Raw genomic sequence first — 23,849 nt, forward strand, 5'->3', positions numbered from 1 at the left:
ATACATGTTCAATGGAGCGTGCCATCCCTGACTTCTCTCTCTTTCTTGTAAACTTTCAAAATAAAAGCCCAATCAGGTAAAAACAGCCTCAGCTAGAGGCTAGCTAAAAATAAATCAACAAATATAAGCCTGAAGAACAGGAAGGACGCTTTGGAAAATGTGGGAATGATGATTATTATTAAAAAATAAAAAAGTAAAATGAAAATAAAAAAGTATCTGAAATACTCCATTTCAAAATAAAATGCACATCGACCTTATAAATATTAGCAACTGCACTTTTACACTTCCTCTTGTAACGTCTGGTTTGGTGTTTGTTGTGATGCAGACTCTGGCTAATGAACACACACACACACACACACACACACACACGCACGCAGGCTACAGTTAGGTTGTTGGGTCTGATGGTGAAGGCTGGACATCACTGATAAATAAATGACTGGGCGTAGTTCTGTGTGTGTGTGTGTGTGTGTGTGTGTGTGTGTTTGTTTATATTGGGGTTGGGTTGTTAAAAGTCATCTTCCAACTTCCTGTGTAACCCCCGCCCCCTCTCCCACACACACACACTCTAGGAGTTTGGTGGTGTTCTCCCATGACGGTTGGCTGGTGATCATGTTAAACTCCAACTTCCTCCCCCAGAGTTTGTATAGTGTGTGTGTGTGTGTGTGTGTCTGTGTGTGTGTGTGTGTTAAGCAGTGACACTGACATAGATTTTTTAAACTTAAATGTGGGCATATATGAGGTCGATGTAATCCAGATGTTTGCCTCTGTATGTTAACTCTGACACTTCAAGGAGTCGAATGAGGTGCTCGTCTCCGATTGGCTGGCAGGTAACAGGACGTGTGTGCGTGCGCTCTGATCACCTGTGCATGTTGCCGTTGGTGGTGAAGGTCTGGCCGCAGATGTTGCATTTGTAGGGCCGCTCGCCGCTGTGGACCAGCATGTGTCTGTCGAGCGACGAGGCCGAGCTCAGGCATTTCCCGCAGATGCTGCAGGAGTGATCCGTCGCTCCGGCGTCGGCGTTGTGCTGCGGGACGTAAGGCACGCTCAGAGTTACCTCATTTTTATGAGCGGTCACAGAGCGGACGTGTATAATGTTTGACAGTATGGACGCGCCCCTTCAAAATAAGAGTCTCATCACACAATAGTGGTACCCCAGTAAAAACCAAAAGTCCCAAAGAATAAAATAATAATAAAACGCACATGTAGACACTGTGTGACCATTTATTTATATATCAGCTGCTGTTTTGCGTCTGCTGAACTCACCTTCAAAATAAGAGCCTCCTGGCTGTATAGTAGCCTAATTTTCTCATGTCACTAGACATGTGTTGGATTTAAGTAGAAGTAAAATCCTGCAGTAACCTGGTAACAGACTGTTGGCAGGATATTGGCGAGGCCATCAAAGATCTTAAACATGCTATCCTTTCAAAATAAAATACACATCTAGGAATACATGGGAAGCAGACATACTTTATTCTGAAAAGTTATTATTTGGATTTTACTCATTTGGGCTTAGACACATCAGCCTGACTTTAAGGAAAAGAACGCTTTGTAATATGTTGAATTTTCAAGATAAAAGCCCCAAAAGTTACCAAGGCTGTTTGAAAAGCATAATGCTATTGAGTAAAATAATGTTTTGAAATATGTTCAAAACAGAGGCTGCCCTTTCAAAATAAAATTCTAATATATACCCTGCTCATAAATCGAGCATATTTTCTTGCATCTGTTACCGTTTCATCTCTTATTAAACTGGTCACTCAGGCCGCAGCAGCTTTGACACACACAGAAGGTTTCTCCTGAACATCTTCAGCTATTTCTTTAACATCACGTCACAGTGGGGTGTGTTTACCTGTCTAATGTGCATGGTCAGCTGGTGCTGTGTTTGACAGCTCTTGTCACACAGTGGACAACAATAAGATGAGCTGTCGTCTTTGGTGTCCTGAAGGAAAGGAAAACAAAGATCAAAGGTCATCCAATCATGAAGCTACAAACTGTCACATGACCCGCGCAGCACTTAGACTCACACCTGACTGGTTTCTTCTTCTTCCGTTATATTTAAAACATGCTACCACAAAAACCAAATCACAGTGATCACCACAGTCAAAACATTACAGCGCGTGGGTCACATGACGGCGCCGGCTGGACCGGGCTTCACCCCGTGGAGCATGTTTGTGGCTTGACAGCTGTGTCCAGATGTGGGCTGAAGTGGCCCCAGTTTGACCCGATGACCTAATGTCAGCCGATGCCTCACATCCAGCTGCAACAGCAACCGAGCGGCTGCAGAGCTGCACACACACAAATCTGTCTTTCTATCATCGTGGGGACCCATGCTAATATAGTGACTTAGGGGGACTCATGTTATCGTGATTCATTCACAGACAGACGACCCTAAAACACGTCTAAAAGGCCTTGATGACCTCTTTGAAGGTGCATCAAATTGTGAAGGCCAGAGGCAGACGGCTAAATGTCCTCACAGTCAGGCCTCGTCTGCTCATCATTCTGGGAGGAAACGTTGAAAAAACAATCTCTACAAATTACTGCGCGCACACACACACACACCCTCCACTCAGAGGCAGCGCTTTCCTTTTCCTGCTGAACCACAGGAAGTTCTGACGCGGCGTGGAATGCCAGCGAGCGTTATGGGAGAGGAGAAACAAACCACAGTGATGAGGCAGAAAAACATGAAAAGGAGGGAAGAGGAGAAGCTGCACGTCCTGCTGTGGACAGCAAAGGCGGAGGCCGAGCCAAAGCGGCGCGGTCGAGGTGTCGCGTACCTGGTTGCGTCGTGCGTTGCGACCGGGAGGGGCTCGCATGGCTGCCGTGAGGGACTTGCTCGGTGAAGGGCTTCAAACGGAGAAGAAGACAAAACATTTCACACATAAATAAAAAGTTTAAAGAGAAACAAAAAAGACTCAACAGTTTCCTTTTGAAGTAGGTGTTTGGTTTGTTCCTGCTTTACAAAATGAGTGTTTTCATGCTGCAGAGTCCCAGAGGAAAGAATTTGGTAAATTATGTGCAGAATCTGTTTAATAAGTAAGCGGCTTCGTTCTGTTTGGTTTTCATCCTGATGGGATTTATTCCTCCAGAGGAGGTGGGGCTGTTGTCATGTTTCCTGCTGTGCTTCAGTGATTTTAATCCCGCCCGGAGCGTATGTGAGTAATTACACTTACAGCTGAAATGACCTCCTGTTGTTCTGTGAGCTGTCATTTAAATCCTGTTAATTTCTTTAGATTTTGTCCCATTGAAAGCAGCCGAGCCGTCTATCAGCACTTCCTGTTTGTGATGAATCTCTCTGGATTACAGCGATGCTGAAGGAAACTTTAACAGCTACGTTTGGCCAAATCTTATTCAATGCCGTTAACTTGTCCTGCAGACGTGTCTGGGAGTATTTCATCCTCCACCTCCACCCACAGATGTTAATCTGGAGATGTAGCTCTGTGGACACCGTGTGACTCACACTTGCAGAAATAGTTCATTTGGGTGCAGAAATGAATTCAAGTTTGAAGCTAAATATCGACTTCAGCTCATCATCTAAATTTAAACTTTTCGAAGTTTTTAATCAAGTTTGAAAACTGTCTGTAATCACCTGGGGGAGGGGCCGGCGGAGGAGGAGGCTGAAGGGGCTCCACTCCCACCGTCTCCGCCGTTAATGGTCCCTGTTGCTGACATCACTGCTGACATCATGGCATTAATGGAGGAGAGGTCTTCTCCTCCACCTCCGCCGGCTCCCACGGTTCCTCCACCTTTGTCTCCGTTCTGTAGTTTCGCTCCTCCGCTCGCCACCTCCTTTGCTCCTTCCATCACTCCGTTGATCGCTCCTGAAGAGCAGCATCGCTGACTGTTATTACTCTGTTAGCTAAAACCATTAAATGTTCACCGGGGTTTGGCGCGCACCTTTGAGGTTTTTGTGCGTTTTCTCCTCCTCCTCAGTCAGCTCAGTGTTGGCTCCTCCCCCTTCCTGCCGCTCCTCTGTGGAGTTCTCCATGACTGCTGCAATACAGACAAACACACACTATTAGAGAGTAACCATCCTCTAACCCGTCCCACCAAAGTCCATTTAAAGATGTGTGCGTTTAAAGCTGCGATGCATTAGCGAGCGCGTGCAGACCCGAGCGCCGCAGCACAGTAAACAAAGGCTCGGCTGATTGTTACAAACTCCTCTGTCAGTTGGGGACATGAGGATTTTTGAGCGGTGTGTGAAGGCTGAGGGCTGACTGAGATTAGAATAGCACGGGAGCTCAGCAGTGTTGACTTTCCCCGGACACATCCAGCTGGAGTTTCTGGTTTCACTGAAGAAAACCTTTCAAAAACCCTGCGAGTGCTGCAGAAGTGCATGCACAGCTTTAGCAGAAAGTTTGCAAACCTGAGAAAGATTTTTTTTAAAAAGCAGCAGTTTGATGAAAGGATTTCAGTTAAATGTATCGTTTGTCTGCATGTTTTAAACACAGCTGTGTTCCTGAGTTTCTGATTTACTTTGACACTTAAAGGCTTCACAAAGAGAGACAGCAGAGGAAGACGTTCCATCTATGAGCAAACAAAAGCAGCTCTGGCCGAGCGCCCACTGGACCAGAGGGGGCCAAACGTGGGGTTTGCAGCCCTCACACCTGTTTCTACCAGCCCAGAGCGACATATGAGGGAGAGATGGAGGGACGGAGGAGGAGGAGGAGAGAAGGGGCACTTCTCCTTTTTGCAGAGAGGAGAAGACGAAAGCTAATTACAGTTTCCTGTCTGCCCTCAGAGGAAGAAGCGCTCCAGAGCCGGCCACTTCCTCCTGCAGCTCAGAAAGACGCTGCGCGTGCGTGTGTGTGTGTGTGTGTGTGTGTGTGTGTGTGTGTGTGTGTGTGTGTGTGTGTGTGTTGGACATTCCTAGTTCAAAGAAAGAAGGAAGTGAAAGAAGCAGCGAGTCCTAAAAATGATGAAAAAGGCAATGGAGGTCCAGTCTGCAGTCAAACGCCTCCCTTCAGCCCGACACTAGTTGGCGTGTTGCAGAGTCGCGCCACTTCAGTGTTACCCTCCCGCGGTGGCCACGTTTGTGGCCAGCAGTTGAGTCACGCTGACATCACATCCTCGTCAGCGGTGCTCTTCCTGATTTTGGCACAGCGAGTTGCACCACAGCATTAAACCGTTATTGTAATGTACCTGCAGGGCAGCGCCGTTATTTCCACAAACATTCACAGGCTTTAAACGCAGCAGCTTCTCCACATTTTATCCTGTCCTCGTAAAAAAACTAAAGAGTGGGAACAAACGGAAAACAACTACTCTGGTATCTAAAGATGATCTTAACAAGGAGTTTAAAAAACAACCATCTTTATGTGATCGTCAACACAGATCTGACAACGTGAGACTTTACTGCACAGCTTTCACGTCTCTGTTACAGCAAATGAAAACAGCACATGAAGCAAAACCAAAGAAGAAGAAAAGGAGAAGAAAAGAGAAAGGACGAGTGGAACGCGGCGAGAGAGCGCTGACAGCTGGCAGCGAGCGCGCCGTGTTTCCACTGACCTCTGAGTGTATCACCGCTCCTGCATGACACACTGTTACATGGCCACGGCAGGTGCACGCGCGCGCACACACACGCAATCGGACGCTGTGATTGGCTGCCAGAGTGCTCGGGCAGCACTTTTTACAGCCCGCAGAAACGAACGGCAACAGATGGCTGTGAGAGGAGAGGGCAGAGGAAGCTGGGAAAAAAAGGATGGAGAAAGATAACCCTCCCAAAATCAACCGTCCTAACCCGGCTGCTCAGAACGCTGCAAACTGAGAGACGGCGCCAACACGTGCAAGTGTCAATGCAACACATGTCATAAAGAAAAATAATAAATAAATAAATAAAAAGGCCGCAGAGTCTGCGCCAAAGTTTTACAAACATCTATGACGATGTTTAAACCAGTTTAAAAGGAACGGTCCCTGAACGCAGCACGAAGTCTGAGCACTGTGTGTGTGTGTGTGTGTGTGTGTGTGTGTGTGAGAGTGTGTGTGAGAGTGTGTGTGTGTGTGTGTGTGTGTGTGTGTGTGTGTGTGTGTGTGTGTGATAGCTGATGTTACTACATCTGTTCCCAGCCATCATTCTCACACACTAACACTCCCTCCTGACTCACTCTGTCACACACACACACACACACACACACACACACAGCTCTGACATCCTGACATTCTTGCACATCCATGCAAAAGCAGAAAAAGGTCACCGTGTTGGAGCCACTGCGCATGAATGTATCTGTACGTGTGTGTGGGTGTGTACTCGTACATCTGTCATTGTAAGGACCATCACCCTCTTTTGACCTTAGGAGGACGCTGTGGCAGTGGCACACTTTCAACTCTTTTAACTTTAAAGGTGCAGTCACATGACACCTACGCAGTGCACCCCTGATAGGGTACAGCCCTATCAGTTCATTTCTGTGCTTTTCAAATTTGTTGTGAAAGTAAGAATGTCATAAAGTTTTTACCAATGGAGTAATATTAATTTCTGTCCCTATTTTAAGTATTTAACCAGCAGAATTAGTTACGTTTAACGTCAGTGATTTCACGTCATGAACCTCCTGCTGTGCACCAACTGTGTGAAGATGTAACCCAGTGACAGACGGTAATTAAAGAGAGAGGGTGGACACAGCACAGGATGGATGTGTGGGGTAGAGAGGTAAAGGATGTAAATGAGGATTAAGAGCATCCTCTCGGTCCTTGTTTCTTTATTCACTTTGAAAACTAGGAAGCAGAAACATGCAAGCTTTTATAATTTTACTACAGATAAGTCTGCATGAACTTTATGTTTTAACCTTCTGATATAATCCAGTTTTTGCCTTGTGTTAATAGCTAATGTTGGCTAGCATGCCTTAGAGCAGGGGTGGGCAATCTCAGTCCACGAGGGCCGGTGTCCTGCAGGTTTTAGATGTGTCCTCGAACCAACACAGCTGATTTAAATGGCTAAATTAGCTCCTCAACATGTCCTGAAGTTCTCCAGAGGCCTGGTAATGAACTAATCGTGTGATTCAGGTGTGTTGAACCAAGGTGAGACCTAAAACCTGCAGGACACCAGCCCTCGTGGACTGAGATTGCCCACCCCTGCCTTAGAGGCTTTGGCACTAAAGTTAGCATCTAGCATGATAAGAGGCTACTTCACCAGCTTCTTTCTTTTATGATAAATACCTGTCACAAGTTTATGAAGTCCAAGTTATAGATAATCTCCCTCTCTCACACTAGCTATGTTTGATAGCATTAGCCTAGCAGCTGCAATTATTAATCTCAGACAGTAATCACCACCAACATATAAATTCATTTTACTTGTACTTTTTGTAGTTTGTATATGCTTAACAGTACTAGTGAGTTAGCTGCTGGTGTGAACAGCCTCGTCTGTGTTCATTTTCCTAAATTCACTAGGTGAATCAAAATGGCCCAACTGCAAACTGCTTTATGGTTATGTTAGCAAACATTAGAAACCTTATCTAGCATCAATTAATGGTTAAAGGCCAGAGGAAAACTTGTATAGAAAGCAGACTGTGCCATGGTCAGCTCTCTCCTCTTCCTCCTTTTTCTAACCTTTTCCATTTGTATTTATACCACTGTGTTTTTGTATGTGTGAGTCCTCCCCGGTGTCAGCTAACAGTCTGTGTTTAGCAGGAGAGATGTGAGCAGAGGGATGGAGGGATGCATGGGCAGATAGAGAAGTGAGAGAGGGGGAGGACAGGAACCAGTCACCATATGTTGGCTATTTATTACACCTCCCTAAACTGTCACTCTCCCTCCATCTATTCATCCATCACCCTCTCGGCCTCATTCAGAACAGCACTGCAACACTGTTTATCTAAACAGGAGCGACTTCGCTTATTTCTAGCAACACATTCTTATTCTGGAACTGCAGTGTTGTATATTTGCATGATTAACAGTTAAAAATAAATAACTTGTGCTGTGCCTTTTATAGCAAGTAAGATCCACAAAGGCTGAAAATGTTAACTTGAATTAGCCCCAAGTGGACATTAGAGGAACTGCAGCCATTGGTGCATCTGCGTTTGCTTCATTTTCAGCGCACATTAGCACCGGATGCTTGGCAGCGTTAGCGCTGATTATCTAAGAATAACAACGCTGTGATGAAATACGGCGCTGGCTGCAGCGTAGAGCGGTCAGGGCTGCCTCTGTTATGCTGTAAATGTCCTTTTTTCTAAACTCACAACCTTATGATCTAATCCGTAATCTACTGGGCAGGTTCCCGACAGGAAATCCTGGGATGATTTCCAACCTTGTGACAGTGATGGAGAGAAGTGCTATTCATGGGAATTCACCAAACTCGTAAGAGAAACTGAAAGAAAGTCATAGCCTCTTTATCTCTTTCTGTTTCTGCGCTGGTTGACCACAACAGGAAGTTCACACTCACGGGAGTCACAAGAGAGCGTTTTGCTGCTTCCCCATGTGTGCTCGCAAAGAGAGAGATTGATGGGCATTCTCGCTCGCTCTTGATGACCCCCCTCCCCCCGCCTCTCCTCCCGAGCCTCCATCTAACACTCAGCTGCCATCACCCATCCTCCACCGCTCCGCCGATCCCGACGTTCCTGTTTCCTCGCTGCAGAACTCTGCCCAAACTTGTTAACGCACACTTGTGAAACTAAAAGCTGAATATCCCAAGGCAGAGATGACTTTCTCTGAGCTGCATGGACAAAAGCATGTCGTGTGTTGCCTTCTTTCTAAAAACATGATCAACTTTCAGTGCAGATGTAGACAGATGTTTATTTGATCTGAGCACAGCCACACTTCATCAGATCTACACAACTTCAGCCCAAAAACCACTGATTTCAAAATATTGCTCAAGTGTTCACAGAATTTCCAGAAAATTGGCAAGAAAGTTCTAAATTGGACATCAGCAAGCGCCTTCATGGTGCTTACTGCTAATATCAACATTTAAAAGCATCAAAATAAACAGGCGCCAGTTTCTAATGTCAAGGCAGCAACTTTCCCACCTCAACGAAGCACAAAAGCAGTTTTTGTTGAAGAGTTGACTTGAACCCAAAAGCACAGAGGTCTTATTCTTTACACCCAGGCACCACATGCAGCTCCACTTTATGTGAGCGGCCCCCTTTGTAATCGCCACACAGCAAACGGTTGTATCACGGGAGGATTTCAAAGGAATCATGGAAGCAGGGGCGTATATAAGAGTTTTTAGATGGGGTGGCACACTCCCCAATTTCTAAGGGGGGACCCAGAGCTGAGTTTGAAACCAAAGCAGAGTGACGTCTGGTGAAAATGATTTTAAACCTGCGCTGTAACAAAATAGCTGCCACACTGAAACTTGACTGAACACTAATATTTACGTCTTTAAATCCGATTATCTTTTATCATTCTGATGAGTTTCTAGCTGTAACAAACACAGCAGCTTCCAGTGCACGTCACTACATTACAGTTTTATAGTTGGACCTGCAGTGATGTCTCGAGAAGAAAAAGGTGACGTGGACCCCCTGACCCACCCGTATATACGCCCATGCATTCACTGACATGGCAGCGCAAATCTGGGGTGGCACCAGAGGTGGCCAATCAGATATCAGTAGAGGGGGTGCCATCCCAGGACACCATGTTTATATTTAAAAACATGTCAAACATCCCTAAACACTGACAGCATGTCCACAGCCTTTCAGAGACGTTCTCCATCCGTCTCCACCTCCTCCACCTCCTCCATCGGCCTTTTACAAACTGTTTCTAACTCCTCTTCCTCTGCTCATCTCCCCTCTCTGCCTGCTCGCTGCCCTCCAGCTCAGTTACACATTGACTGCTTCCTCTGTGTGTGTGTGTGTGTGTGTGTGTGTGTGTGTGTGTGTGTGTGTGTGTGTGTGTGGAGTTTAGACCCGGTGTGATAAAGTGTTGAGATAGCATCGACGGTGTGTCGGCTCCACTGTACAGCATACCGCAGCCAGCAGGCAGAGCGGGGGAGGGGAGCGTCTCAGCCAACCACCGAGCACGCTCACAGTGGAAAATGTCTGCAGCTCTCAGCCAATCAGGAAGCAGATTCCTCAACACATCCATCCTCCCGTGTGTGTGTGTGTGTTTGCTGCCCCATCTTTTCCCCTCCTACCAAACACTTCACCCTCTGATGTTTCACTATAAAGATCTTTAACAAATTAAAAAAAAAAACAATAAAATTAAATTTGTTTCTAATGTAATATTTAGTGTTTTACTTTGTGTCATTATTATCGTCACGCTTCAAAATCTTTGAAAGCTGTCAAAGATTTAATTTAAAAAAAAAAGAATAACTGTAATATTATGGTAATTAAACTTTAAATGTTAATTAAAAAAAGATTTTCTTAAGTACTAATAATACTTTCATAGTTATTGAAAAATAAATGTTTTTGTGTATTAATACAACATCATTAATTAAATAAAAACACATTTTTAGTAAGAATTTATTACTAAAACTCCTGCTATAAATTTTAAAAGTGATTTCTTAAAAAATGTGTAAAGTTACTTTTACAGTTTCTATGTTCTGTTTTTATTCCCTTTTAGACTTGAAGTAAATTAATGTCCTTCATACATGTTTTAAAAGAACAAAACAACATAGATGTAACTGAAATGCTTAATTATATATATTTATTTAATATAATAGTTTTTAAAGTACATGAATCGCTTTCATTTCCATGTTTTTATTCTTTTCTGATTGATGCTTCAATTAAAACTTTCTCAGTGCCACTTCACAACAACAACAACAACAACCAGGTGATGACCCCGTATGAGCAGCACTGTGTGACAGTGGGGAGGAAAAACTCCCTTTTCACAGGAAGAAACCTCCAGCAGAACCAGGCTCAGGGAGGGCGGGGCTATCTGCCCAAACACCAATCACACTGACAGTATCTTAATATGTAATTTCAACTCAGTTTGCTTCCTTTAATGTTTATTTATTGAGTTTTATTTGTGGTTCTAATGTTTGTTTGGTTATCATCACTGTCACAAACATTAAAGGAGCTTCAGGAGCTCGTAAATTCAGAATAAAGTGGTGAAACCAGGCTGGACACAGAGAGAAGACTGAAGAGGCGTTTATGAAAACGTCCAACCTTCCGTCTCCTCGGAAAGCCGGAAAACTCCCAGAAACATTCCAGGAGCAAACACATCTGGGATCAGGTCTAAGTGCGAAAACGCAAAGCGCTGACAGGGACAGAGACGGCCAAACGCCATGCAAGCTGAAGCAGAAGCCACTGAAACAAAGATGGTGGACCGTGCCACGAGAAACAGGAAGAAACGTTCATTCCCAGAGCTACCAAAGAGCGTTTACAGGTGAGCGTTTAACTTCAGGTGGATGAAAGATGGCGAAACAATGAGGAGGAGGAGGAGGAAGGAGGGGAAGGAGGTGAAGGTGGCGGTGGGATGAAGATGAGAAAGGAGGGAGGAGCATATTTACCCGTCTTTTTCGTAAAGCAACGCTCGCTCGAATCTGTCTCGGGGCGGGAGGGGGCGGGGTTTGTTGTGTGTGTGTCTGCAACCACTGCTCACACTGCAGGGAGGAGAGCACAGAGAGACCATCAGTAACACAAACACACGTTTACACACAAATACAGAAACAACAACAGGCAGACAAACTTGTAAAAAACAAGCACACCAAGTTTGGATGCACCAACGTGAACATCTGGACTCGATGTGTTCCAGAATAACACAAATATTCCCCTTTTCACCTGCACAGCAGACGCGAGTGCAGCTAAACTGCATTCACTTCTATTATCATTGGATTATTTTCTGTTTAAAGTTGTAAAACTACGTATGCAGCAGCTCACAAGCTGCAGTTTGTAGAAACACTGGTTTTATTTGAAGTGTCCACCCTGAGGAAGGCCTTTATCCACACCCACAGTGGGCGTTACACAGAGCTGTGTCATTACTGTAATTAGTATTTTAATTTATCAGGCTTTCACTGTTTAACGTTTTACCATAAATACTGGAATACAGCAGAGTGCTCACTTAGCATGCTCACATTTTATTAGGCTTTTGTACTGAGCGTACACGGCTCCTGTTGCCGTGACGATAATCACAGATTTTACTACAATAGAAACAGAACTACATCTATTCCCTCGATCATTTACTGCTGCGGTTTACATCGTGGAATATATATTCTGGCCGAGCTCGAGAGCGCCCCCTGTGGAAGAAGAAACAGCCCAGGCATGCGTTGATGCATCCCCCTGATTTCACCCAAACAATTTAAACAATGAAAATGTATCCGCCCACAGCGAGCGTTTCCACGGACACGCGCCCTGTTTTACTGTTTCAAGACTGTAAACGTTCGTGTCCACATAAACAAAGTAAACGATGCAGAAACAACACACACACAGAGCTGCAGGGACGCAGAGGTGAGCGGGCTCAGAGTCTGAGTCACACTCGTCATTTCACCGCCTCTGACACACACACACACACACACACACACCTTCAGGTCCAGCATTACAAATAAAAAGCGAGTACAGAGGTCAGTGTGCTGCATTATGTGCTGATACAATCACGGCTGCCAGATAACACAAAACACAAACTGAACTGTGGAGGCGCCATCAAGGCCCAGAGTGGCCCGGTGCATTATGGGTAACAGAAAGATACCTGCTGATATCTGCCCGCAGCAGTGACGTTTGTCAGGACATTTTTATTTTTTATTTACAGCTTCAGAAATAAAAAAGTGCAGAAGAAGAAACCCAAAGGCGATGTGGAAACAGAGGCTTAACTGAGCCGCCCAAAGACGCTAATCTGTCAGACAGGGCGAAGCGAGGTTACGGTAAGGGAGGGCGAGACAAAAAAAAGACAAAAGATATGCTGGAAAGGAGGAAAGATGGAGGGATAAGAGGGATGCAACAGGCTGCACAGCTCAGGGACGTATTTACGGATGGAGGGATGATGGAAGGGGGCAGGAGACAGAGAGAGAGATTAAGAGCTTAACAGGGTTGGTAAGACCAATTAGGAGGCAGCTGAGACTGGAGGTGAGGAGGATGAGGGAGGATAGAAAACGTCTGCACCCGCATCACCGACTGAGAGAAGTCTGCGTTTACAGGAAGGCGATGAAGGCGAGGATGCAGAGAGCTAAATACTTGTAGAACTAAATATCAGTACAAGATGTCCAAAAATATTTGTTAATGTTAAAGCATCAGTGCTGTGAGCCAAGAATCACTTTGAAAGCACGAAAAAATGAACAACAGAGATATTCTGAGTCTGGATTTATTCAGTTTTAGAAAAATAAGTCCGTAACAGACGGCTTCCTGAGCCAGCAACGAGCCAAGAATGGTTTTGAAACCAAGGAAAGGTGAAAAATGTGATTATTCACAGGCTGTCCTGTGTGAAGGCTTTGAAAAATAAAGCCGAATTCACCTTTAGCACATCCTGCATCCTGCAAAAGTCTATAGCAAGCACGTTCATCTCACGTTAATCAGAGAGAGCTGCACGTGTACAAAGTCCGACCCTGGGCCCATTTTTGTGTGCGTGTCTATTTTTCTTCCACAACACAGAAGCAACAGACAGAAAGGATTAAAGAAAACAAGCATTTCTCTAGCTGTTCACTCTAAAACCAAGCTATCGTGAGCTTCACAAACAGGCTTTCTATCTGCTGCTGAGGGCCTGTCGTCAGTGTTAATGGGCTGAGTATTGTTGCAGATAAAGGAGGTGTAAGCTGATACAGGGAGGTGCCACGGCTCCCACCTAAACTAGGATTTATCACCGTGTTCCCCCACCACCACACAAAGCCCCCGCTAAGCCAGCAGCTAATGAGCTAGCCCCACTAACTCACTTTAGCTTTGTTCTGCTGCAGACACAGCCTGCTGCATTGTTTCTAGCTTTGCAGCACTAAACGGCTCCGCGCGGCTTAAAACTGGAAACCAGAGCTGCCAGCACTGTTAATACCAGCAGGGTCAAAACTTTAGGTTAATAAATATAAAGCACATAACGACTATGAAACGATACACGGGCCCTGATGTGAGCGAGATGCTAGCATCAAGGCAGAAGCTAATCTTCTAAGACAACTCTTTCGTACTTTGAAACTTGCCTTTGTATCCTTTTAAAACAAAACACAAGCTCCTAATGATTCATTAACACCCACATTAACTGTACATGCTAGCATCATGCTACATGCTAACAGTAGACAGTTTTCATCATTGAACTTATCTAAACAGACCTGGACGTATATACGGGGGGGTCAGGGGGGTCCATGTCACCTTTGTCTTTTCGAGACATCACTGCAGGTCCAACCCATGCTAGCCAAAGTTTCTGTTTTTATCTTGTTAGCATCATAAGTAAGATTAATAAACTAAAGGTTAACGTGGTTTTATAGACCAAGTCAAAGTGAAATCTTTGTTTTAATGATTACTAATAATAACAATAATTTAAAAAATATATTTGAAATAAAATACATGATATAAATAAACTACATGCTACTGTGCTAACATGTTAAAGTGCAACAGATGATGCAGTTATGTTAAACAAAGGCGATATAACGAATTAACAACATTAATGATAGTATTTTTAAAAAGGCAAACAGGCAGAGGACTACAGAGTAGCATTAGCATCTCGTACTCAGTGTCACAGATACTAGCATGAGGTTCATGTGAAGTATGTTTACATTTGCTTTTTACCTTTACGTAAAAATGAGTCATTAGCGTAAACTGAAGTGACACGTAGCTTTTACATCACGCTAAAAGAGGAAATATGATCTTTTCGCAATATATAAATACAGTGCACCACAATAGCATTTTTTTATGTTAGCATTAACAGCTAGCATGTAAACTTTGGAGATTTCGCCATGTTGATGACGCTGATTCTTTTAATAAAGTCTAAATATAAATTGTGAAATTAGCTTCATTTTCAGGTTAGCATTAAGCCTTTGCACTGCTTGGATTTTGGTTTGTCAACAGTCATCCATCCATCTTCCAGTTGTGTTTTATGTTTTAGCAGAACTTAACCAATCCAGGGTCTGCAAACAGCATCATGTGATTTTCCTAAAAGTAACAAACTGCCTCCAATTACTCAGCAAGTCTGCATTGAAAATCAAGTTAAAGCTGATCAATCAGAGCTTAAAGTGGCCCATCAGGCCACGGCACCGGCGTGTTCTGGTTAGAGCGCGTCACAGAGTAACTGGGTTGACTGGGAACAGAATGTGAGCCGTGACAAACGCACAAACACCCGAGGAGGAGCTTGGTGATGATGCTTTTAACTGTGTGCGAGCAGGCCAGCGGCAGAGCGGGGCCCTGTAATACACTCTGATGGTAAAAATAACTCGCCGAGCGGGACGAGGAATGCGTGCGCTGAAGAATGCCGCTCTGCTGACGGGTGACAGGCATGGACAAGTGCAGAGGGAGGCGAGAGAGGAGGAGAAACACCTGAGAGGCAGAAACCTGTACGAGTTCTAGAGAAAAGGAGGATTAGATAAGAGTGAGAGTGCAGTTAGACGAGAGTCACCGTGAGCCTTTGTGCACGTTTGGGAAAATTAAGCAGAATTTGCTGTTGGCACTTCCTGTTTTCCATGTGCTGTTTCAACGAGCTAAAAACTGAATAAATGTGAAACTAACGTAGAAACGTGACTATTCTCAGGCAGCTTCTGCTGCTCCTGCGTCCCCGTAAACCTTTCTGACCTCATGTGTCTGTTCTCAGATTTATCTCTTGGAGTTTGTTTTGTGTCATCTTTTGTTTTTAGCGGTTTATGTCTCAGTTATGTCGTTTTCAGCCTTTAACGTATCCGTTTGGCATCCTGTGTCACGTCTTTGCTGTTATCGTTGGCGTTTGAACGCCGGAGGTTCGCTCGTGTTTACTCTGCTGGAAACACGTTCGGTCTGCTGCTGTTTGCTTTGGGACGATGTCCTCGGGTGTCACTCGGGCCTCTGAACGAAGAAACGGGGCGTTTCGTTGAACTATTTCACAACCTGCGCTCGTATGGCGGGGATGGAGCGGGTCGAGAGAGATGGAGAGAGAGAGAGAGAGGATCCACAGGGTGTGGAGGAGAAAACAGGAAGTGAGAAAAGAAGAAGAAGAACCCGAGAAAGAAGCGAACGCCTGAGACAGAGAATCCAGTCAGACCAGACGAGCCGCTGCTCATCCCGCACGGACGCTGTAAACTTTGCTGCGCCCTGATTGGCCGGTGGCCCGCCACCCTCCGCGTAACCTGACAACAGATAGGCTCCCGTTGCCGCCTCAACCTCCACCCTCCTCTCTCCCCCCCTGCATCCTTATCTCCTCGGATGAGTCAGTGCACGCGGTTACTGGTTAACTCTGAGCTTCAACATGTCTGACTGAGAGTGTGATGGAAGCAGCGCTCAAACCGCATCTGCCCGTCATGACGCTGCAGTATTACTTCCTGTATCCGAGCGAGAGAAGGCATCAGCTGACTGCTGATGAGGAGTATGAGAGAACGAGTTTGGAGGCGCACAGAGCATCTTTCTCAGCCGGCTGTGATTGTGACGCGAGGAGACGGGCTGTAAATGCGCCGCCGCCCGGCCTCCCACACAAATACCAACACAATAAACCACGCCTCGTTTCAAACGCTCATCTTTGTTGCTCTTCTTCTTTCCCTGTTTCACGGCTGATCGTTGTAGGTTTACGGCCCAGAACTTCAGCCTCTCAGTTTCTTCATTTGCATCTTAGATTTGTGCTTTTTGTTCATTCGCTGTGGTTTGTAGTTTTGCATCGTATGGTTTCTTCCTTCTGCATGTTCATCGTCCCCGTTGTCACTTTAGCATTTTGCTTTCATTGTTTTTGTCACATTTTTATGGGTTTGATCTCTTCTCTCTTTTGTTTTGTTTCATTTAAAATTTTAGAACTTTTTTGGTCCGATTGTAGTCATTTAGACTGAAGATTAAACTACAAACACCAGACTGCCACTGATGCTTCATCCTGTTTAACCTGAACACAAAGACCGGACCCTCCTGGACTGTCCTCCATCTTTCTTCTGTAATTACAGGCATGATGTGTGTGTGTGTGTGGGGGGGGGATTTTGCGTGTTGAGCAGCTGTCTCTCACACACACACACACACACACACACACACACACACACACACACACACACACACTTAAACAGGTGTTGGAGACAGCCAGCGGCCTCTGCTGTGAGAGCTCCATTCATTCACACTAACAGATGCTAACCTGGTCGAGCTACGTGTGTGTTAGCAGATGCTAACCTGCCAGCTTTCAGCACTTTCAGCCAAACATTTGCGCCGTGAGTGTCTTCAGCGCGACGGCGGCGAGCAGATGTTAGCGCGTCATGCCGACACACAGCTCAGTGTCCAGTTTATTAGGCACAGCGGCGTCTGGTTCAGGTGGAGCCGTGATAGGATGCTTTGTTCAGGTGATTTGAAACATTTATTTTGTGCATTTTTGTTGTTTTGTATGAAAACTTGTTACTTTTTTTAAATGTAATCATTTTTTTCCACCTAGTTTTGTGTCGTTTTGTTCATTTGTGGTGTCGATTTAAACATTTCTGGTGTTTTTGTTGCTTTGCCTCACTTGTTTGACAAAATTCTCCATCTTTTTTTTGCTGCACCCTGGAGTTTCCTGGAGTTTCCTGGAGTTTCCTGGAGTCTCCTGGAGTCTCCTGGAGTCTCCTGGAGTTTCCTGGAGTCTCCTGGAGTCTCCTGGAGTCTCCTGGAGTCTCCTGGAGTTTCCTGGAGTTTCCTGGAGTCTCCTGGAGTTTCCTGGAGTTTCCTGGGGCCCGTCTGCTCCTTATTTTCCGTCTTTTTGCGTCTCCTGGTTGTTGCCGAGCGTCTCGGTCTGATTTATTTAACAGGCTGGAGAACACGAGTCCTTCAGCTGAACTTTGCTCACGGCTCTCAGTCTTAATGTTCAGCCAAACTAATCTAACCCGTCCTGACACACATTAACGCGTCCTTCCTCACACCCTCTAAACTTTAACTCCACTTTATTCTGCCTCCGAGCCGCCGAGCGTCTCCTCTCAATCTCTCCTTCTCCCATCTTTCCATCACTTCAGTCCTCCTCGGTCTCTCCGTCCCCACAGAGACGACGACTCCTCCAACATCCAGCAGTTGTCTCTCTCCTCAACAAGCAACACATTCATTGCACACACACGCGCGCACACAGCAGCTGGCGTGCACACACACACACACGCCGCCTGCTCACACAGCTGGGAGTGTTACGTCTGTGTGTGAACAACACAAAAATGCACCCACACACACAGCCCACATATTTGCAGGCTGACAGACACTGGTGTGTGTCGGAGCGAAGGAGTGGGAGGAGGCGCGCACACACACACACACACACACACACACACAGCTGGCCACATCCATAACACAGCAGAGGGTCGTCTCTCTCTCCCTGCAGAGAGGAGCTGGTCTCCCGTTGGTTTACGGATGCCGGTCGAGACGTTCAGATGATGACAGGAAAGTGTGAGCAGGTTTCAGCCCGAGCCCAACAGAATCACCGGCCCTCAAATCGTTCTCTAAGTGGACCGAATACTCTGATTACTCTGACTGTCCTGACCCGTTTCACACCTCTTCGTGGCCGGTTACTCTTTGTCGTTCCCGTCGTCCTTCTCTGAGCTCGCCGCCTCGGGCGCACGTGTATCGTTGCATTGTGATGTAAATCCTCTGCAGATGACTCCTCGCCGTCCCAAAAACAAAACTGTTGTTCTGTGGCTGCTTCACGGTTTCATGTCAGAGCTCTCTGCAGTCTCACTGGGCGTTTGCTGCTTCGTGGCAGTTTTGGATCTTCATCTGAAGTCATTTCACACATTTTAAAATCAGTTTTTCTCTTCTTTGGTCTCTTTTCAGTCGTTTGACATTATTTTTGTCATTTATGGCTCACTAATGATTCTTTTAGGCCGTTTTTTGGCCCCTTGGGGTCATTTCAGTTTTCTCTGCAACAGTGTCTCAGTGTGTCCTGTGGTCTCTGTGAGAGCACGACTGTTGGTGCTGTCGTCCATCTAAACTGTATTTGTTCTGTGTTCTGTTCTTTGCGGCCCTGACGGGACGCTACCTGAAGTCTGTTTATTCGTCCTAATTTAAAGGTGTCCACACCCACTCAGGATAAAGGGGATTTTGAGGGGCCTGTTCGCTCCTGATAGGCCGTCCTGTCCTGGAAGGGGCCTGAAATGTGTTTACAGAGGTGAAGGTGGAGTGAAAGGCTCACCGTCAGGCAGGAGTGGCGTCGTTCAAAGAAAGAAAAGAGAACAATGGGAGCAGACAGACGGGAAGGAAGACGCTCTGCTGCACACAGACGAGCAGACAGACGGGTGAAAACGCCGTTTCTTTGTTTTCTGTGACTTTAACACGAGTAACAAACGCGTTTGGGTCGTTGTCCCGGTTTACGATTCTGACCAGCTGCACACCTGGGATCTAAACGTTACCCTGAGTTTGTTTCCTGCAGGCGGACAGGGATGAGGAGGAGCCTCGGCGGCGCTCAGGTGTCTGCGGATGCTGGGAAGGATGTAAAACCTATCAGTGACCTGACAGAGGACTCCTGCAGGAGTCGCTCCTCCTTCTCCACATCTCCCTGTGTGCGAACCCTCACAGCTCTTTCATCACCTGAAATACAGGACGAGCCTCTGCTCAATAAGTTCAGAGCTCAAACTGGCTTTAGCTTGTTTGAGCATGCAGCGAGGCCTCAAGGCGACACACACACCAGCCTGCAGAGAGTGTGTGTTTTCACGTCAAATCATCCGAGCAACTGCAGCTTTTATTCTGTGTTATAAACAGAACGGACGAGTCGATCGAGCTCAAAGTTTTCACAATAAAAACGGTCGACAGATGAAACATTTTCACACTCATCCTCACCTCCACTCTACAAACTACTCAGTGAACACGTTCAGGTTTTCCTGATTTGGAGAAGATTCATTTTATGTCTCTAAGACTTCCTGCACGTTTAGGTTTTTCTTCTTGGTGAGGAGCATCCAGGCTCCAAGAAAGAGGAATGAAGGAGAAGGAAGAGATGAAGGCGGCGAAGCAAAGGAATGAGGAAGAGAAGCCGCAGGGGGAGGAGAAGAACGAGGAGGGGAGGACAGGCCGAAAAATGTGAAGAGCTAAAGATGAAGAAACAGGATGAAGAAGGCAGCAGGAAGAAGACTGAAGATTTCAAAAATAAAAAAGAAGAACACAAAGAAGTCAGAGGTGAAGAATGAGAAGAAGGCAGCGACGGAGAGACGGACGCAAAAAGAAACGAAGAAGAAAGTTGTTTATTAAACCAGGAGGAGAAAAAAGGAGGTTAGACAAGGAGACAAAGGAGAAACCTGAGGTGATGAGAGAGCAGGAAAAAGGAGAGAGGAGAGGAAACAAGGATGAGAAACAGCCGAACGACAAAGAAGAAAAAACTTCATCGTGTGTGTGTGTGTGTGTGTGTGTGTGTGTGTGTGTGTGTGTGTGTGTGTGTGTGTGTGTGTGTGTGTGTGCAGGGCGTGGTGCTGATGAAGACCAGGTTTCAGCTGCGTGAAAAGACTCAGAGGCCTTTTGTGTGTCTGCCTGAGGGGCAACACACACACAAAGGTGTGTGTGTGTGTGTGTGTGTGTGTGTGTGTGTGTGTGTGTGTGTGTCACCAGCACTTTCCCATGGGAGGGTTTATTGTTATTCTGCTCTGAAAGCTGAATGGAGTCGGGTGGGCACACCTACTGCCACAACCCCCAAGTCACACCTGAGAGCACACACACACACACACACACACACACACACACACACACACACACACACAGACCCTGTCCTCCAAATTACTTCATCAACACCAACGTGTGTGTGTGTGTGTGTGTGTCTGTGTGTGTGTCATCAGTAACTGTAAATATTGACACTTCAAAATAAAAGCACAAAAATAAGGAGAAGAGAAACAAGATGAAGAATAGCAGCGGAGGCAGAGCTCGCAAAATCGCTAGCCCGACGTCTAGCCAGCGATATCTCCGGTCGATAGCCCGATGATAGCCCGACGGGCGGGGCTGAGATAGATCTTGGTCGCCCGACCGGAGATATCGCTAGCCCTGGGATTTTGCGAGCCCTGGGAGGAGGAGGAGTGATCTGGATGAAGTCACCTGACCCAGAGCCTCAGCAGGCGTCTCTCCTCTATTTTAATGTGAAAACTGATGGAAACGATGACTCGATGATGAAAACTGCTCCTTGTTTTTCTAACAACAGGCAGAAACCTGAAAAACCGCCTGTGTAGACTCGGACATTTGACCTGAGAGCCAGCTGGGACAGGCTCCGCCCCCTGTGGCTGTGGATGGATGGATGATCTGTTTTTCAACATTCAGTTCATTTATTTTTTTTTAAATGTGTAACTGCCCCAAAAACTGGTAACCATGGAAACATAGCAAAACTCGCAGGCTCACTCATCACTCAGTCTGTCTTTTATGTACAGTCTGTAATGATGACATCATCAGGTTTCAGTAACATTTAAATGAAATTAAATCACGTGCCGGTTGAACCAAACTTTATCATCTGTGACGGCGGCGTTAAAGACGACGGCAGCAGAGCTCAGGGAAGGATGCAAGGAGAGGAAACAAGACAAAGTGGAGGAGGAGGCAAGGACCTCTCTAACCCTCCTCCTCGATCGCACGTGCAGGTAAACGTGGACGTCACCTGTTCGAGTCCAGAAAAGAAAAAAGTCTGGGGGCATGTTGGTGCTGCAGTTGCCATGGCAACGAGGCGTGTCCTGTGTTTGCAGAACAAACAGCGGTACCTGTTCACAGCAGGGCGGAGCCTGTGTGTGTGTGTGAGTCAGATTACAGCTAACAGTCAGATTACCGGGATTATGGAGGACGGCTGTGAAGGCTCCATTCACCTGAACAACAACAACAACGCACACACACACACAGGCTCCGCCCTGCTGTGAACAGGTACACACACAGCGCCTGTGTAAACCGCTGCTTCACCTGACAACGTCTGCAGGAGGAGCCGAGCACAGGACAACTGACCTGAGGATGCAAGGGGACAGAAAAGGATCAAACTAAGGAAACAAGGAGAGAAAGGCAGAAAGGGGGAGGGGTCAAAAGTAGAAGAGGATGCAAGAAACAGGAAAAAAAAAGGAACAACAAGGAAAGAGAAAAAGGAAAGAGGGTAGGAAATGAGGAAACAAAGGAACCAAGGAGAAGAAGCCAGAAACAAAGTAAGGAAACCAAGAGAGGAAACAAGGTGAGGGTGCATGAAAAAGGGAGAGAGAGAACAACACAAGGAGACGTGGACAAGGATGCAAAGAGGCCAAAAAGACAGAACGAGAACAAGAACGAAAGATGGAAAAGAAAACGAGGAGACAAGACTGAGCCACAGAGGAAAGACAGAAGGGCCCAAAAAGGAGGAAATGAAACTATGAGAAAAAACTTGGAGGGGCAACAGAAAGGGGACAGAAACAAGGAGATAAGGAGGCAAACTAAGGAGAGAAAGGCCAATAAAAAGAAGAAGAATCAAGGAAATAAACAAGGAGAGAAAAGGAGGAGACAAACAAGGAGGGAAGACAGGGATGCAACAAGGAAACAGGGTATGAAAACTGTACTAGGCAGCAAGGACAGGAAATAAGGAGGAATAGAAGTAAAGAAAGAAGAGTGTAAACAAAGGATGGACCTCACTCAGTCTAAATCTAACACCGGCCCCCACAGTGCCAGCTAAACGAGCATTTCTCTCTCACACACACACACACACACACACACACACACACACACACACACACACACACACACACACACACACACACACACACACACACACTCTTTCCTGAAGTGACCGGGGTAGTGATTGCGGTTAAAACTCAATCTACCTTTGTTGATTTAACCGCCACGGTTATTTGCATGCTCGCGCTCTTCCTCCTCCCCCTCCTCCTCCCTCTCAATCCTCAGCAGCAGCCAGCTGACAAAACTGTTTAGTCAGCAAGAAAAGGTGAGCGGGGGGGCGAGCGAGCAGCAGACAGAGCACAGAGAGAGAGGGGGAAGACTCTGCAGGCTGCATCAGTTAACTCTTTCCTCCATGAGACGGCGAGCTCAGAGATCATCGTCGCTCGCACCAACAACAAGGTCAAACATTAAACTCGCTGCTCTGACTTTAACTTTTACAGCATCAACTCTGCCTCCACTGCCAGACTCTACTCAGAAAATGCTCATTTTTAGATACGTGGGACACTTAGAGACCTTTAAAGCTGCAAATCGTCACCACCACGACAGCTTCACAGCAACAAATAACAGCTTTGCTGAATGTTTACCACTGTGAGGACTTACAGTCACTCAAAGTTAGAAAAACAATGCTCACGTTTGACAGTATTAAGACACAAAGTTACCTCTGGCTAATACAAAAGTCTCCTAAGAAGACGCTCGTTTTTTAACACCAAACAAACGGTTTCCTCTGTCTGTAACTTTTACACCAACAGATGCTGAAATTCAAGCCCAGAGAAGTTTCCAGCACAAAACTCAATTTAGAAAATGCTCGTTTTTAGATGTGTGAGGTATTTTAGGACTTTACACCCTGCAGGTCACCTTTATCTTCACAACTTTGCACCAACGAAGAAGTTACACGATTAAAGTTTACTGCGGAGGGAACCTTTTCTTCCTTCAATATAAAACTTTATTCATAAAACTCTTGTTTTCGGGACTGAAACACGTCATCTTCAGCAACGAGACATTTTTACACCCAAAGAAATGTCAAACAATTTCCTCAAACTCTGACAGCAACAACAGACGCTTGCTTTCCACTACATCACATGACTTCCTCTATAGAAAATGACTTTGATTTTCAGCCTTTACTTTCACCAGTTTCAGTTTCATGATATTTGTGAAGGCGTTCCCTTTTTACTGTTCCTGTCTGTTACCTGACGTTTAAATATAAGAGGTAAAACAGAACGGCATCAACACGCAGCCTGGCCTCTAATACAAGACTGTCCGCTTTAAATATTTCCAATGACTTTCTCTGAGTTTTATTTTGAAGAGGAACGAGTCCTTCCTGTTTTCTCAGATTGTTTAATCGAG

General features: G+C 45.8%; 1 protein-coding gene across 2 annotated transcripts in view; it reads right to left on the bottom strand.

The window, feature by feature from the left end:
• The window catches only part of rreb1a (ras responsive element binding protein 1a), a 54,169-nt gene that overhangs the window by 18,860 nt on the left and 11,460 nt on the right, over positions 1–23,849 (bottom strand). The window contains exons 2-7 of one of the 2 annotated variants that reach the window (XM_084939896.1): positions 11,366–11,458; positions 3,892–3,987; positions 3,584–3,815; positions 2,772–2,841; positions 1,847–1,936; positions 861–1,024 (exon numbers count right to left, since the gene is read on the bottom strand). In XM_084939896.1, the coding sequence (XP_084796022.1) occupies positions 861–1,024; positions 1,847–1,936; positions 2,772–2,841; positions 3,584–3,815; positions 3,892–3,982 (647 nt within the window). In that variant the 5' untranslated portion in view covers positions 3,983–3,987; positions 11,366–11,458. The remainder of the gene's footprint in view (positions 1–860; positions 1,025–1,846; positions 1,937–2,771; positions 2,842–3,583; positions 3,816–3,891; positions 3,988–11,365; positions 11,459–23,849) is intronic. The other variant, XM_084939895.1, reaches the window with a different exon arrangement.

The sequence above is a fragment of the Perissodus microlepis genome, chromosome 9 (genome assembly GCF_051167445.1).
Source record: "Perissodus microlepis isolate ML-2025 ecotype Zambia chromosome 9, ASM5116744v1, whole genome shotgun sequence".
NCBI classification, from domain to species: domain Eukaryota; kingdom Metazoa; phylum Chordata; class Actinopteri; order Cichliformes; family Cichlidae; genus Perissodus; species Perissodus microlepis.